The sequence below is a fragment of the Larimichthys crocea genome, chromosome XV (genome assembly GCF_000972845.2).
Source record: "Larimichthys crocea isolate SSNF chromosome XV, L_crocea_2.0, whole genome shotgun sequence".
Taxonomy (NCBI): Eukaryota; Metazoa; Chordata; class Actinopteri; family Sciaenidae; genus Larimichthys; species Larimichthys crocea.
In genome coordinates this window covers 7,767,004-7,781,381 of record NC_040025.1, presented here as the reverse complement: position 1 = coordinate 7,781,381, position 14,378 = coordinate 7,767,004, and the positions used below count along the sequence as shown (strand labels likewise).

Here is a 14,378-nt window from a genome sequence, read left to right as displayed (position 1 = left end):
TTACTCTTACATACCCCTCCCACTAACCTGCAGCTCCTCCATCCGCATGCACTTACACGTTACACACAGCTGTATTGCCAAAGGGAATTACGCTACTCTTTTAACGTGATGATAATTCCCTCGAGCACGTATGTAGCGACGGCACTGGGTCCGTTAATCACGGTAAATCATTAAATGATGAAATAGTGATTCAATGCACACCAACTACTCAGTATGATGCACCGCTTTACATAAGGGACTACAAAAAGAGTAAGTCATTAAAAGATAGTGATGAAGTAACTTCGAAAACAGTAAATGAGCCTGACAATTCACTCATGTATGTTCTCTAGTAATTGATCATTATCCTCTATATAGTGCTCCGTTATATACTTTGTACTACGACTATCACGTCATTCCTGATTTATTTCACTAACACCTATCTACTCTCTAACGTTTGTCAGGAGTTACTAATGGTTCACTGGCATCGTGTTCCTCATTCATTCTCTGGTTTCTGTTCAAAATGTTGTCCCTAACATTCATGTTCATGAAATCATGTCACTGCTGGATCATCACTTCCACTGAACTGTGAGCACAGACAGGAGTTTGAAAGAAGCATGGAGCGAGTCAAAGCACAAAGCAGTGAAACGAGGTCATTTACTCATTTTAATGGTTAAAAAAATACTTCTTTGCGCAAAGAGACAACAACACGTCCCTGTTCGCTGAGGAAACAAGGGACCAAAACAATGATGGCCACCAAATGATGACAGGTGGAGCAAGATAAGATGAGGTAAATGTTTTTGAGGAGAGAAAACAAAAAAGGCACAATTTACAATCAATCATGCCCCAAATTCACAATAATAATAATAATTAATAATAATAATAATAACAATAATAATAATAGTAACAACAATAATAATATATCAGTACAGCTAAAAAAAATCTGAAAATCTGCAGCAACAAAAAATACAGACCAATTATATTATACAAGGCAAATCTTGCCCATCAGGCTCCTCCTGTGTGCTCGACCCTAAGAGGTGTGTACACTCTGGAGCCTTAAAGTCCTGATGTTGATACTGTACAGATCAGTCCTGCAGTGCACAGGGACTTCAGCATACTATCTGACCACCAGACATGACACGCACAGTTTGGAGGGCCCGATGCAATCGTCATGGCAGAAGGCACCGCAGCCCTGGCACATGATCATGGCTTTGAGGCGGCATGAGCACTTGAGCGCCACCTCCTCAGCCGTACTGTCAGTAAAGGCCTGGATGCTGAGGGTGGTCTGACTTGAGGCCAAGCGGGGGCGCAGCTGGAGAACGCCATCTGCCATGCTCCGGGAGAAACCGCCGTTGTCCATCACTGACACATTGGCTGTGTAGCTTACGCCTAAACCTCCAGCTTGCTTGGGGAGCTTCCCGTACAGCTGGAAGGGAAGGGAGGAGGCAGACGAGGAGGGTGAGGGAGAAGAGGAGGAGGGAGAGCCAGAGGAGTAGGGTTTCCCATGCTCCTTCTTTGCCATCCTGGCAAAAGTCATCTCCATGTTGAGGAGTCCCTCCATCGCCCCTCCACTCAGGTAGCTGTCCACAGAGCTCCCAGGCTCCTTTTTGGTAACACTCAGGGGTTTAATAGGGGAGGATTTGGCAAATGCCTGGCAAGAGGGCCGAGCACCGACTTCATTTTTCACGATGGGTGCGGGAGACAGCTGCTGTTGGTGACTTTGTGGGGTCCTCCAGTTGATCCTAATAGTAGGCACCACCTCTGTGGGACAGGGGTCTGCATGGGGAGGAGAAGGGCCATTAGGTATGGTCCGAAGAGATGGCTGGGGCCTGTCTGGAGTGGCCCCTTGTGAAGGCTGAGGAGCATGAGAGTCTTTGATAACTGCAGACTCCATAATGGTCTGAGAGCTAAGGTCTGACTTATTTCTATAGGTAAGAGAACTGAAGGAGGATAGAGAAGATGGCAGAGAGGTGATGACCGGGACAGCCCCAGGAGCCTGCTGGGACTGATACTGGGATACTGCTGAGGCCTCCATGAGACAGGAGACTAGGCGGCCTGTTGGAGACTTGTGGATTTGAGAGGCTGCATTCAGTTCTGGGCTAGGACATTGGGCTGAGACCCGTGGCCCTGGGGTCCTTGCCACTGGTGGTCTTGGTTGGGGTCCTGGTAATCGACTGATCTCCAGCCTGTTGGCAGAGTGTGAAGGTAGAACTTTCTCCAGGGGCAAGCTTCCCTGTAATAGCTGAGTGACCAAAGGATTGTTGGCTTCCACACTGGACACTGGTCGGGCTGAGCTGGCCAGTCTCTTGGAGGCCACTGCAGCAGCTGGGTGAGTGACAGAGGGCTTTAAACCGCCACGACACTCCTCTTCAGCAGAGCTCTGCCTTGAGACTCTACAATCATCTCCAGGCTCCATTTTGACCACAACGTTGGTGTCCCTAAGACCACGTAGGTGGACTGTGGGCAGAGACTGCTGATCTTGGGAATGGGGACGGCTGTGCTGAGGGTGAGGCAGGCCATTGGGGAAGCAAGGCTGAATGACGGTCTGACCTTGGCGGTTGGACACGTGGGCCTGGATGACTGGTTGCTGGTTCGTCGGAGGAGGGCTGCAGATGACCAGCTGGCCATTTCTCTGCGTGCTCAGTTGAGGGCACCAGTCAGGCTGCTGCTCATCCTCCTGGCCTTCGTTCTCACAGTCTGAAGCGGTTTCCGTGGAGTCACTATGTATCCCTGCCTCGTCATCTTTCTCTCTGCCAGACCGGTCCACATGTTGGGAAGAGGGTGTGCGTGGCGCTTGTCTCTCTGTAGCTGAATGGGAAAATATGTCTTGGGAGTCCACATGGTGAGAACCATGCTGGATAACGCCACCCAGTCCAGCCTCCTTTACTTGTACCTGGTCTTTGGGCTGACAGGAGCTGGCCAGTGTCTGAATAACGTCAACACCCTGAGCTCCGAACCTGGGAAGGGAATCTGGGATGGAGGTTGGGGCTAGTGAGGGTTTTTCACAACCCTGGTCTGCCTTCTTAGAGGGGACAATGGCAGACTCGGGCATCTGGCTTTGCCTGGCTGAGTGGGTACAGTGCTCTGGAGAGGGCAAGTCGGCTGCTTTGTCTGTGAGCCCATTGGAGGTACTCTGAACACTGGCTGGTGTTGCTTGTATTTCCTCTCCACCCTCTGGCCCATCAGCTGCTTCTTCCAGAGCAGGGCTTGGTGTCTGTGGGGGCTCCAGGGACATGGAGGTTGAGGTAGTGGACAGTGAAGGGGAAGGCTGGGGTGTGGGCTCTACATTGTGAAGCTGTAGTTGTGTTCCAGACGAATTAGAGCCTGAAGACGATTCCTGCTCCTCCATCCCACCACCTCCCCTTCTTCCACTTCCTCCTCCTCCTCCTCCTCCTCCTCCTCCTCCGGGCTCGATAGGTCCTGGATGCTCTCGCGCTCGTCGTCCATTGCTGCTATCCGGTAGCCCAGCAGTAGTCCGCAGCCTGAGCCCTGCCGGCCCTGCCCCGTCGCTAGAGGCTGCAACAGCAGCAGCGGCCTCGCGCTGGGCCCGGGCTTGCTGGGCGCGGGCTTTGATGTCCGCCAAGGTGCGCGCGCCCCCCGTCCCCGACCGCCGCGAGCCCTCGCCGGGGGGCACGATCCTTGGGCAGATCTGGTAGGTGGGGTGCCCTTTGACCCAGGGAGGTTTGATTCTGGACAGTTGAATCTGGGACAGAGAAAAAAGGAATGTGGGTTAAACTTAACATGATAACAACTGGCTTAAACAGTCAAATTATTTTTGCACACATATCTTGTGAACAGATAAGGAGGCCTTACATATATGCAAAAAAGTCTTACCCGGATAGGCGGCACCTTGGGCTCTTCGGTTGTCGGCTGCGGCTTCTCCGAACGGACACTGTCAATTGTGGTACGAAAGGACTGACGGTCGTCAAGCCGCGGCCTCTTTTCGGGGAAGCTGGAGAAGGCCTGAGCCTCATCTGGTCTTCTCTTCTGCTCCTTGAGCTGGGAGCTGGGTACAGGGGTGGTAGCTGGACTGGCTGAGGGGCTGCTCTCACGGCTGCTAGTGGCGGTACCCCCTGTGATAGAGGTGACCACGGAGGCTGTGTCATCCAGGGGATCGACTGCGACTGCGGCACTGGAGGAAGCTGAGGAGGATGAAGAAGAGTCCAGGCCTGCAGCAAAAGCTCCTTGTCTGTCAGAAGGTGAGGAGGGTGAGGAGGCGGGTGAGGAGGCAGATGAAGAAGAAGAGGAGGAGGAGGAAGGGGAGGAGGTGGAAGCCAGTACAGGTGCAGCCTCTTCTGGAAGCAGGCGGGTCCTAACTTCTGGCTCTTCATTGGCGCTGGTGGAGGCTGGGCTGGGGCTGGGGCTGGGAGTAGGAGTAGGAGTAGGAGTGGGAGTGGGAGTGGGAGTAGGTGTAGGAGTAGGAGTAGGAGTAGGGGCTGGCAATGTGACTGGTTCCGGAGTCGGAGAGGGCTTTGGCTCCATGGAGGGACTCTCAGCTGGGAGCTCCACACCACACTCAGCCTGCAGCACCACCTCAGCTTGAACAACTGTGTTGTCAGACATGGGAGAGCCAATAGAAACTGCTGAGATGTCCAGTGCAGCGCTGGCCTCGGCTGCTTCTGCAGACGGCAGGACTGGAGTAGTGGCCTTGCAGAGAGTACGACGGGCCCTGCGACGCAGGTCAGCCCGAGTGCGTCTTCTCATTCTTCCGTCTCTTCTTCGGCGACCCACACTGCGTCTCTTGGGAGCACCAGGTGTAACCACAGCCACGTCACTGTCCATCACACTGGCTGCAACTTCACTGGCTTCACTCATGGTAAGCTTTAGGGACTCCTCTTGTGTCAGGCCAGACCTGCAGATACACAAACCATGTTGTGACGCACATCGTGGAAACATTTTTCTGCATATCACAGACAGTTTATCACATGAAATATGTAGGTCATAGTCAAGTTGTCTAGAGGACAGCGAAGGATGTAGAAATGAATGGCTTAAAACATGCAGGAGATGATTATTTGCATTTTTTTAAAAGTCAAAAATGTGAAGTCAACAAAAAAACCTTAATAATCAACAACAATGAACCAACTCAAATATGAAAAACATAATATGGCTGTTGGGTGAACACTGGCAGAATGAAATGAGTTGGTTCTTACTTTTGCCCGTGGTACTCTTCGAAAAACTTTTCCTTCCACGCCTCAACTTTCTTCTCTTTCTCCATTTCCTGCCGAAAACGCACTTGCATCTCGTGGGTAAACTCACCTAAACAGGTCAAACCCATGTAAAAGTTGACAAGAGAAGCTCCACAACTGAACTTTTGTAAAAAAAACAGTATTATTGTTGCTATAAACCTGACTTAGCTGTGTTTCCTTTGTTAAAATAAGAAGTTGGAGTAATTTTCCAGGATAATCTACACTACCATCAGAAGTATAAAGATAGACCATTCTCTCAATAGACTGATTCACTGAGATCATGCACAAGTGTTTTTAATGTTGTGCATTTCAACATTAGATGGTCTCCCTTCATTCACCATGTTAAGAATGTTGGGGCACATTGCTGACTGACTGTAAAATGTGGGGGCATATCCATAATTGAACAGTCACTTACCCTCAGCTAGCCTCTCTTTCCAGCTCTGGGAGGCATGGGTAAAGAACTCATTGTTCAGAGCTGAACTGCTCAGTCTGGCCATGCCATCAGGTCCAATCTACAAGGATATGACAAATAGCAGGAAAACAATGAACACACCTCAGGAGTAGAATGGCCTATGCCCACATGCATCAAACTGACCCTAAATGACAAAACATGGCCAGCATGTCACAGTGAGTTGAGTATATGACTGGACCATGCTAGTCAATGTGTTTGTATGTCCAAAATGTCACATGGAGAGTCAGAGGTAGTGTCTCTGGATATGAAATGTTCATCTGCAATGTTCTGGAGTGGTCCCAGTAATATTAGCTCTTAAAGTGTGCTGAGGTAGCACATCACATGACATGGTTAACCTATGTTTGAGTCAATAAAAACAATTGCAGGGACAATACTTTCTACTCATATCTTATGATGCTTGACCAACACGTATATAACTAAGAATTGTGCTGTATTGTTTTGTCAGACTGACTGTCGGGCTGCCACGATTAGTCGATTAGTCGCGATTATGTCGACGATTTTGTTCGTCTAACTAATTTAGTAGTCGACACATCGTTTGTTTTTTTTACTTTGCTTTTCTCTCGAAACTGCGGCTGCAGCTTCTCTCGAAACTGCGGCTGCAGCTTCCACTGCCACGTCTGCCTTTCTGTCTGTGTTTTTTGTTGTTGTTGGAAAAGACATAAAATACTGATTTTTATTATTTTCAGATTATGTAATAGTTGAGTGTAATAGCTCTATTGGGGTGTAAAAGCTGGGGACTGACTGAGTAATCTCCCTTCCGTGTATAGTCCCATGTCCAAAACCACATACCTGTCGGTCCACCTCTGGCAGCAGCTGCAGCAGCTGCTGCTGTGAGTGTGTTGGGAAGGCTGAGAAGGTCCGCACATTGATGAGGGCTCTGATGTTGGTGTTGACCAGGATGGAGCCTGGTGTTTCAAAGTCTACATCCACCCCTCCTCTACTTCTTTTCATGGGTCCTGCCACAGCAAAAAAACAAAAACATTAGAAGACATCTTCATACAAGATCACACACAAACTCACAATGAAAATTCTCCATCTTCTGCATGAAAGGTATTTTTACAGGATATATTGCCATCAGATAATCTGTGAATGGGTTGAATTAAATGTCTTTAAATGTTTCATCAGTATGCTTTCTATCTTTTTCATCTTGACCCGTCAGACAGACTTTCATTTCTCATGTGTTGTTAATGCTGTTCTTACCTGAGGGGACATGCTCTCCGTTCACTTTCAGAGGGGTGAGGACAACACGAGGCATCATGACTGCTTTCTTCCTCTGTCTCCCTGACTGTAGCAACACAAATGATGGGATGGACAGTTAGTATGTTAAGCAGCACTGTTATTCTGTCCAAACACATGGCATGACCGGGCTTATGATCTAAACTTCAATCAACAATCAACTCTAAAACAAACAACGTGCTGATTGACTGTGTACAATAGCTCACAAACCTTCACTAATCAACACTTAATGTACGTTGTAAACATGGAGCAGCCAGCGGCTTCATGCGGGGTGCTGACCTGTCTTGAGCGGCTCAGTCTGGTCTGGGCGTGTTGAACATGTTGGGTCTGCTGTGTGTCTGTGCGTCCCTGTTGTCCTGCTGCCCTGCTGAGGCGGGTCTGAGGCTGGCTGATGGGGGCCTGCACCTCTGTGGAGCAGGAGGCACTGGACGAGCTCTCATCCACAGAGGCTGCCAGTGAGAGAAAAATGGATTCACAACTCCAGTCAGTCACGTTTAGTAACAGCAGAGAAACATTTACAAGACGGGTGTGCAGTGGAATAACATAACGTACCTCATGTTGTTGGCAGCATTTAGCAGCAAACAACAGAAAACATTTACATGATATGTACTGCTGCTCTTCCTAAACACACAATAATGCCCCAACTTGTAGCCCCCTGTAGTGACAACTATCACATAATAGTGGCTTGGCTGAATCTTTATTAACACCACCCTTATTGCTCTTTGGCCAGGGGGATACTGATCATAAAGCAGCAGTCTAACAAAGAATCACTACTGCTGTGCTCAATCCAAAACAGCAGCTTAGAACTAAACATAGAAATTGGTGGATATTTTATGAGAGAACCTCAGCTTAACATTTTCCTAAAGGAACCCTACATGTGCTTGGAAGTGGTACAGCTTTCATTACAGGGTGTCTGGCCTCACTGTTACGGACACGTGTAAGTGTTTAATAGGCTTCTGTTCAGATCACTGGTGTGGAGGTCGGGGTGTGCCATATCATCATCAATATCAATAATACCAGGATCATTCTGAATAATTTAAGTTATTATAAATAAATCATATATTTGATAATGGCAATATTCCAAAAATGACCACATCGCAAATGGAGGAGAACAAACCACATTATTATGTGAGAAGTGGAAGAAAACTGGAACAACAAAAGTGAGCAAAACAACAAAGTTTGTTTGCAACTTCAAGCAGAAGAACCAAAAACCCTGTGAGGACAGCTCAACCGCTCTTTGAGTTCAAAGTGATGTGTTTTCATATTGGGGAGATTTAAAGAGTCACTGCATCAGCCCTTGACAGTTCTGTTTTTGGCTTCTGTTGTTGTCTAGAAGCTATAAAAAACAGAAAGCACAGCCTGTGATCAACTGATCAAAACAACACACCTCTGCTGAACATAGCACGAGTGGTCAACAGTGCGTGATGTAGTGTTACCATCATTGTCTCCACTGGCAGCAGCAGTGGTCTCGGTGGAGTCGCAGCTTTCCTGCCCAGTGGCATCCGTGGGACCAACCGGGGCCACGGTGGAGCTTCCAGGGGCGCTGCTGCTGGAAGCTGGGGTAGCAGCACTGCCGGTCGGCTCTGTTGGCGTCTCCGACTCTGATGTTGTCTTTGTCCACTGGAGGGCATTCTTCTGCAGAGTGTGAGCAGTACAGGTTAGGGTTAGCAGGAGGAAAACGGTTTAATACACATCAGAAAATGCATCAAACACACTAAAGAAGTCAAAATAATGTGATTTATACAGGCAGTTTGTCTTCATCGTCTTCAGTTCATCTTATCAACAATCAACTAAAGTGTCATGAGATAACTGAAGTTATAAATACAACTGAACTGAACAAGTCAGTCAGCAGGTGTGCTTCAGTAGAAAAGAGTATTGTCATGCAGCCTGTACAATATCTGGAGTAACTGTGTTAACATTTAAGAATATTATTTTCTATATATCTATCTACATGAAATGACTTTCAGCAGCAGAGTGATGGAATGTGTTGAGAGTGAAGTGGATCATGTTTGAACACCTTGAGAGTGAATAGGCTCATTCGTCCAGGCAGCTTGAAGAAGATGCTGTTCTTGACTCGGTCTCCCCTCACCTGGGAGTGCAGCATGGTGACCAGACAAGCCAAAGGAGCTGTGCCACTACACACAAACAAACATAGGCACAACACAAAACACTGTTAATCAGTCAAATAAAGTTATTTTCTGATGTTGTCGTTTTACAGCGGCAAGTTCAGCACAAAGTCCCAGCGTGACAGATCATATCATGAGTACCCACACAGAAGCTAAACAATATACTGCTGAGGACGGGACAGCTGCAAAATGTCTTTTAGCCCCCTGAAACCATCAATATCAGTTTTTTTGTATGTTCATATGAATATGATGAATACATGTGTAGCATCCCCGCAGATAGCGCAGTGGTGCGACATGGAAGTGCAGAGCCCACCCCGGACTGGTGATTGTTTGCACGGTGAAAAGAAAAGATGTTTTATTGAGCATTTAGTTTCTGTCATGTTTGAATGTAATTCAATATTTCAAATCTGCTTTTTTTTTCTAAAGATTATTTTTTTGGCCTTTTATGTCTTTATTGATAGTACAGCTGAAGATAGACAGAAAGCAGGGGGCAGATAGAGGGGGAGTGACACGCAGTAAATAAGCCATCCGATGCGGGATTCGAACCGGGGCCAGCTGCAGCGAGGACTATAGCCTTCACACACGGGGCGGCAGCTTAACCCACTACGCTACCGACCGCCCCTAATATTACTTTTATTCATTAAACCATGTGAGTATAATTTAGGCCTCTAGGCTGCCAGAATGTACGCATACCTGAGATCAAACTGGATTTCTCTGCCTGTGTGTGATGTACTTTAGTTAGATGTTTGGAAAGGGTCGCTCGTGTTTCCATCCTTACATGCAAAACACTTCTTCTATTTTTGGTAACGAGCACTGTCCTCAGCTTTTTGAGTGTTTAGTTCTCCATTGTCACAGAGGAAGAAGAGCAGGGCAGGGTCTCATCTGTGAGAGCTGGCCCCGCCTCGATGATGAACGTCTTTATTTCCAACAGCAGAAGCAATCACTTCTGAGCATATCAATACGGGGATCGAAAATAATTTTGCCCAGGGCTATTTTCTCGGTTCCTCCCAGACCCAGACAGCACCATCTAGTGAACAATTGCTGATCAAGTTGAAATGTTCTAGTTAAATGTTAAAGCACACTGGGGATGACAGGAGATGCCTGAGAAACTGAGTAATCAACAAACAACTGAATAGACTAAACTCAAAGACGTTAAAAACATGCATTCACTGGTTCTTTTGTGATCAAATGTTTCCCTAAATGCAGATTTCCTCCGACCCCAATCTGATGTTCAAGTTCACATTTGAATATTCATTTCAAAAGAACAGGGAGCAGGTATAATACCACAACATCTTAACAGCGCAACAATAAAATCATTGTGTGTTTTTGAGACATGAAACAAAGAGTGAAAATGACCTACAGCTACAAGTTATCACTGTATCAGTTGCATTTTATTTAAATGTAAGTAGTAAGTGTCTTTAATAAAAGTGTGTGGTCCTCCTACCTCCTGTTTAGGTCAGCAGCAGGCCGGGTAGCACATGTAGGAGAAAAACAAAAACAAAAAAAACAGAGTTATTACCACAATGATATAACATAACATATTCAGTTCACTAACTGCTTAAACACCTGATACAAGAGATCATTCATTACAACATCAACTGAGGTTTCAACTCAAAACATTACACGTTCATGTTTCACACATCAAGTTGTCATGACACTTTTTTTATCCTATGTTGCAGTGTACATGAGTGGCAGCTGACACAAAACCTGTGTGTGTGTGTGTGTGTGTGTGTGTGTGTGTGTGTGTGTGTGTGTGTGTGTGTGTGTGTGTGTGTCTCTGACCGCATTTCTTTCAGCCCCTTGGTCTGGATGACATGGAGGATTTGTTTGGGAGTCATGGGTGCATCAGAGAAGTTCTCCAAAACCTGGAAAGTTGACAAAAAAACCAAACAGAAAAAATTGATTTTCAATAGATTATGACTATTAAAAGCATAGACAGGAAGCTGGTACAGTTCTGGACTAACACGCAGAACAGAGGCACCTGCATCACAATAAACTGGAGACCTACAAAGTCTTTAGAGGAGTACTCTTCAATAACATGCGAGCAGAAGCAGTGAGGGACAGAACAGTGTGAGGAGCGGGACATCATCGTCATCACGCTGTGTTCAAGGGCTCACATTACAAATGTATGTCGTGAGCAAAAACGTATTATGAACAATAAAGGAACATCCCACAGTCATATGTACAACATCTTTTTGCATTAATCAGTCATTTTACAGAATTCTCTTCCATTAAAGCTTAATATTTAGAAATAAAAAAACTTCAGGAGGACGTGCTGCTCAGATTGTTGGTGGTTTCTTCTGAAACACGAGAAGAACCTCCGGAAAACATATCCTGTTTCAAAGGCTGAAAGGGGCTCAGGAATACTTGCTGATTAATAAATATAGAAGTTGTTAATTGCCCAATAATTTCCAGTAAATATGTTTTAGGGGATACATACAGTTTGAATAGTTGAGACTTGGCTTAAGCTTTGAGTACAGCCAAAAACGTATACAGTTGTCCCTCACTATAATGCGGTTCACCTTTCGCGACCTCGCTGTTTCGCGGATTTTTTGGTGTACATTTGCATGCTTTTTTTACAGCGTACTGTACAGTATGAACGCGCACTGTGTTCGGCGTCCTGATTAGCTAAGGGAGTACTGTACAAAATGCGATGTATGTTCTGCATTCGGAAAGAAAACACCTGCACCAAGGCCTTCAGAAGAAAAAGCAGTTACAGCGGAGCAACACCAAGACAAAGAGGCACCGTCAGAGGAACTGTGAAATACGGTTTGATTTACTAATACGGTATTGTGCTTATTTTTGTTAAATCTGCGAAAGTTTGAACTTTGAGAGTGTTTTAAATAAGAGAAATGTGAGAAAATGTTAATGCCTGTCTGAGAAAAGTGTATAAAAGTGTGTGGTTAGGGGTTTTACGACCTTAAAACATGTATAATAATAATTGTAAAAAAATAAAGCTGATTCCTTTGCAGATTTCATCTATTGCGGGTTATTTTTAGAACGTGACCCCCACGATAAACGAGGGACCACTGTATCTTAAAACATATTAATATATACATATATATAGATTAATTAACCACTGTCAGAATATTTGGGGGCATCTTTCTTTCTTTCTTTGACACAACAGTAGGTAGAGACAGAAAAGGCAAGAAGGACGGGACCAACACAAACAAAAACTAGTCATCTTACACTTTCTAACAGCACAACTGTTAGACCGGACATATGTGCAACTAATGCAGAGGGGTTAAAATCATTGTGTTGGGTAACAAGGACTGTGAAGCCCTATGTACTTCATGTGAGTCCGTATAAAAACAGGGAACGCTCTCAAAGATTTCACCTGTGTGACAGTGAGGAGACAGTGAGTGAGTAGAAAGTAAAAGGCCTATTCTGCCAAAGCAAGACAGACCCCTGAGCCTCCTTATTGAGGAACACAGTGTGTGGAAACCACACCTAAGCAACAATTTATTTGACTCAGCTGTCAGGTGTGCATTTTATTAATTCATGCATGAAATAAAGTTAATATGCTGAGACTGCTTGGACTACAAGTCTTTTAGAAACATGCAGCATGTTCTTGCAGAAGACTGCTGCTTGCAGGACCGTCCACACACACACAGACAGACACAGGACTTGTTCTTTTATTGTCCTGCACCGTGTGGACTCACAACAGGACAAGCTCAGTCAGCTGCTAGCCGTGCTAACATTAGCCTGTATTATGCTTCAGCGTTAGCCGCTCATTATATTAAAAACAGCAGGTTTTGGGGCGTTACTAGTTCAACGAGTTCACGTCTTAACGACTCGTTTTCATCACTAGACTCGTCGTACGCGTTTAAATTAAAGCTGCTTAGCTTTATTTTTTATTTTTTTGGGATGGTAATTGGAGCTAGCTGGAGAGCTAGCCTGCTGCCTAGCAAACAAAGAGCTTAAGTGCGAGAGGCGGATGCTAGCCTGCGTTAGCATGGCGTAGCTTTTTATGCCTCCACCCCCCTTCAAAAACAAAAACAGAAATAAACAGTGGTTTAAATGCAGCCTGGCTTACTTTATTTTTATTTTTTTAAAGCAAACATTACCCGCCTGCTGCCCAGCTTAGCGCTGCTATGCTCACGGCTAGCTGGTACTGCAGGCTGTGGTCGTGAGGAGAATATCCAAACACAACAACACAACACACACATCTGGATCCTCGGGCTCATGTTTAACACACACATCATTCAACATGCAGCAAAATGCAAAGAGTGTTTTTTTTTTTTGTTTGTTTTTTTACCATGCGAGCTGCCTCAGCCCAGGTCCGCTCCTTCTTTCTCTTTTGTTTGTCCTTCATTTCCTCTGCGCTTTGCTGTCTGCGGCTAGCACTGCTGCTCCGTGTGTGTGTGTGTGAGTGTGTCTACAAAGCAAACCTCAATACGACGGCGATTTAGCTCGCTTAGCAAAATGGCTAACTCGGCTCTGCGTGCACTGTGTGTGTGTGTGTGTGGAGCCTAAACAAGATCTCCTCTCAGGACGAAGCTCGGCCGGCTGCTTTAAAGCTCTTCGGGAAAAACGTCGCTGCTTCTGCTGCTGCTGCTGCTGCTACTGTGTCCAGTGCCTTGTCCAAACTAACTCAACACACATCGCCTCTCCGTGGCATAAGAGCAGTGTGAGTGCAGGGCTGGCTCAGGCTGTGGTGCTGCTGCTGCTGCTGCAGGACAAGCCTCTGTGGAATGCAACAACCAGGTCAAAGGTCAAACCCTCCGCAGGAATGCAACAAAACAGCGTCCGGCCCCCATCCGCATGCAAATAATACATTTGAACAGATGTTGCATTCAAATAATCTGATTTAATATGAGAATAGCACACTTTAAATCGATTCTTTCACCCCCACCCCCCAGCAGATTTGATATATTAAGCTTCTAATAGGTAACAATGGAGTCCATCTGTTAGAACAACAAAATGCTGTCTAATTTTTTTTTTTTCCAAAATATATTTATTGGTTTTTATTAGTATTACAGAACAACTACTGCAAAACTTCACAAACAGAACCAACAACAATCACTCACGCACACACAACTTGCACAATATTAATGTATAGGTTTGCCAAATCAAAGCAAGAGAGAAAAAACAAAACAAAATTAAATAAAATGTAATAAGGGTCCCCCTTAAAAAAACATTTAAATATACACACAAAAGAAAAGCAAATAAATAAATAAATTTACATTCCAGATTCTACAATGCTCATATATGGTTGCCAGAGATGCACAAACTCTTTCTGTTTTCCTTTAGTAATATATGTTAGTCTTTCCAGTCCAAGGCACTCTGATAGTTCCTTTATCCATTGTTTCATAAAAGGTGCATCTGCACTCTTCCAATTAAGTGCAATCACTCTCCTGGCTTGTAGAAGTCCAAAGTCCA

General features: G+C 45.6%; 1 protein-coding gene across 3 annotated transcripts; it reads right to left on the bottom strand.

Moving 5' to 3' along the window:
* Window positions 1–628: 628 nt before the first annotated feature.
* Window positions 629–13,736, bottom strand: asxl1 (ASXL transcriptional regulator 1). Of its 3 annotated transcripts, XM_027288464.1 has the most exons (11): window positions 13,255–13,736; window positions 10,778–10,861; window positions 8,888–9,007; window positions 8,307–8,505; window positions 7,150–7,319; window positions 6,835–6,919; window positions 6,424–6,590; window positions 5,578–5,674; window positions 5,127–5,232; window positions 3,811–4,828; window positions 629–3,679 (listed from the first exon to the last, which is right to left on the bottom strand). In XM_027288464.1, exons 1-11 carry the CDS (start codon window positions 13,309–13,311, stop codon window positions 1,094–1,096), a joined length of 4,689 nt encoding a protein of 1,562 aa, XP_027144265.1. In that variant the 5' UTR covers window positions 13,312–13,736; the 3' UTR covers window positions 629–1,093. The 3 variants fall into 3 exon arrangements, with proteins under 3 accessions (XP_027144265.1, XP_019115493.2, XP_027144266.1); XM_019259948.2 differs by lacking the exons at window positions 10,778–10,861; window positions 13,255–13,736 and adding an exon at window positions 10,441–10,572 and having other exon boundaries at window positions 8,888–9,005; XM_027288465.1 differs by lacking the exons at window positions 8,307–8,505; window positions 8,888–9,007; window positions 10,778–10,861; window positions 13,255–13,736 and adding an exon at window positions 7,423–8,259.
* Between the last annotated feature and the right edge of the window lie 642 nt (window positions 13,737–14,378).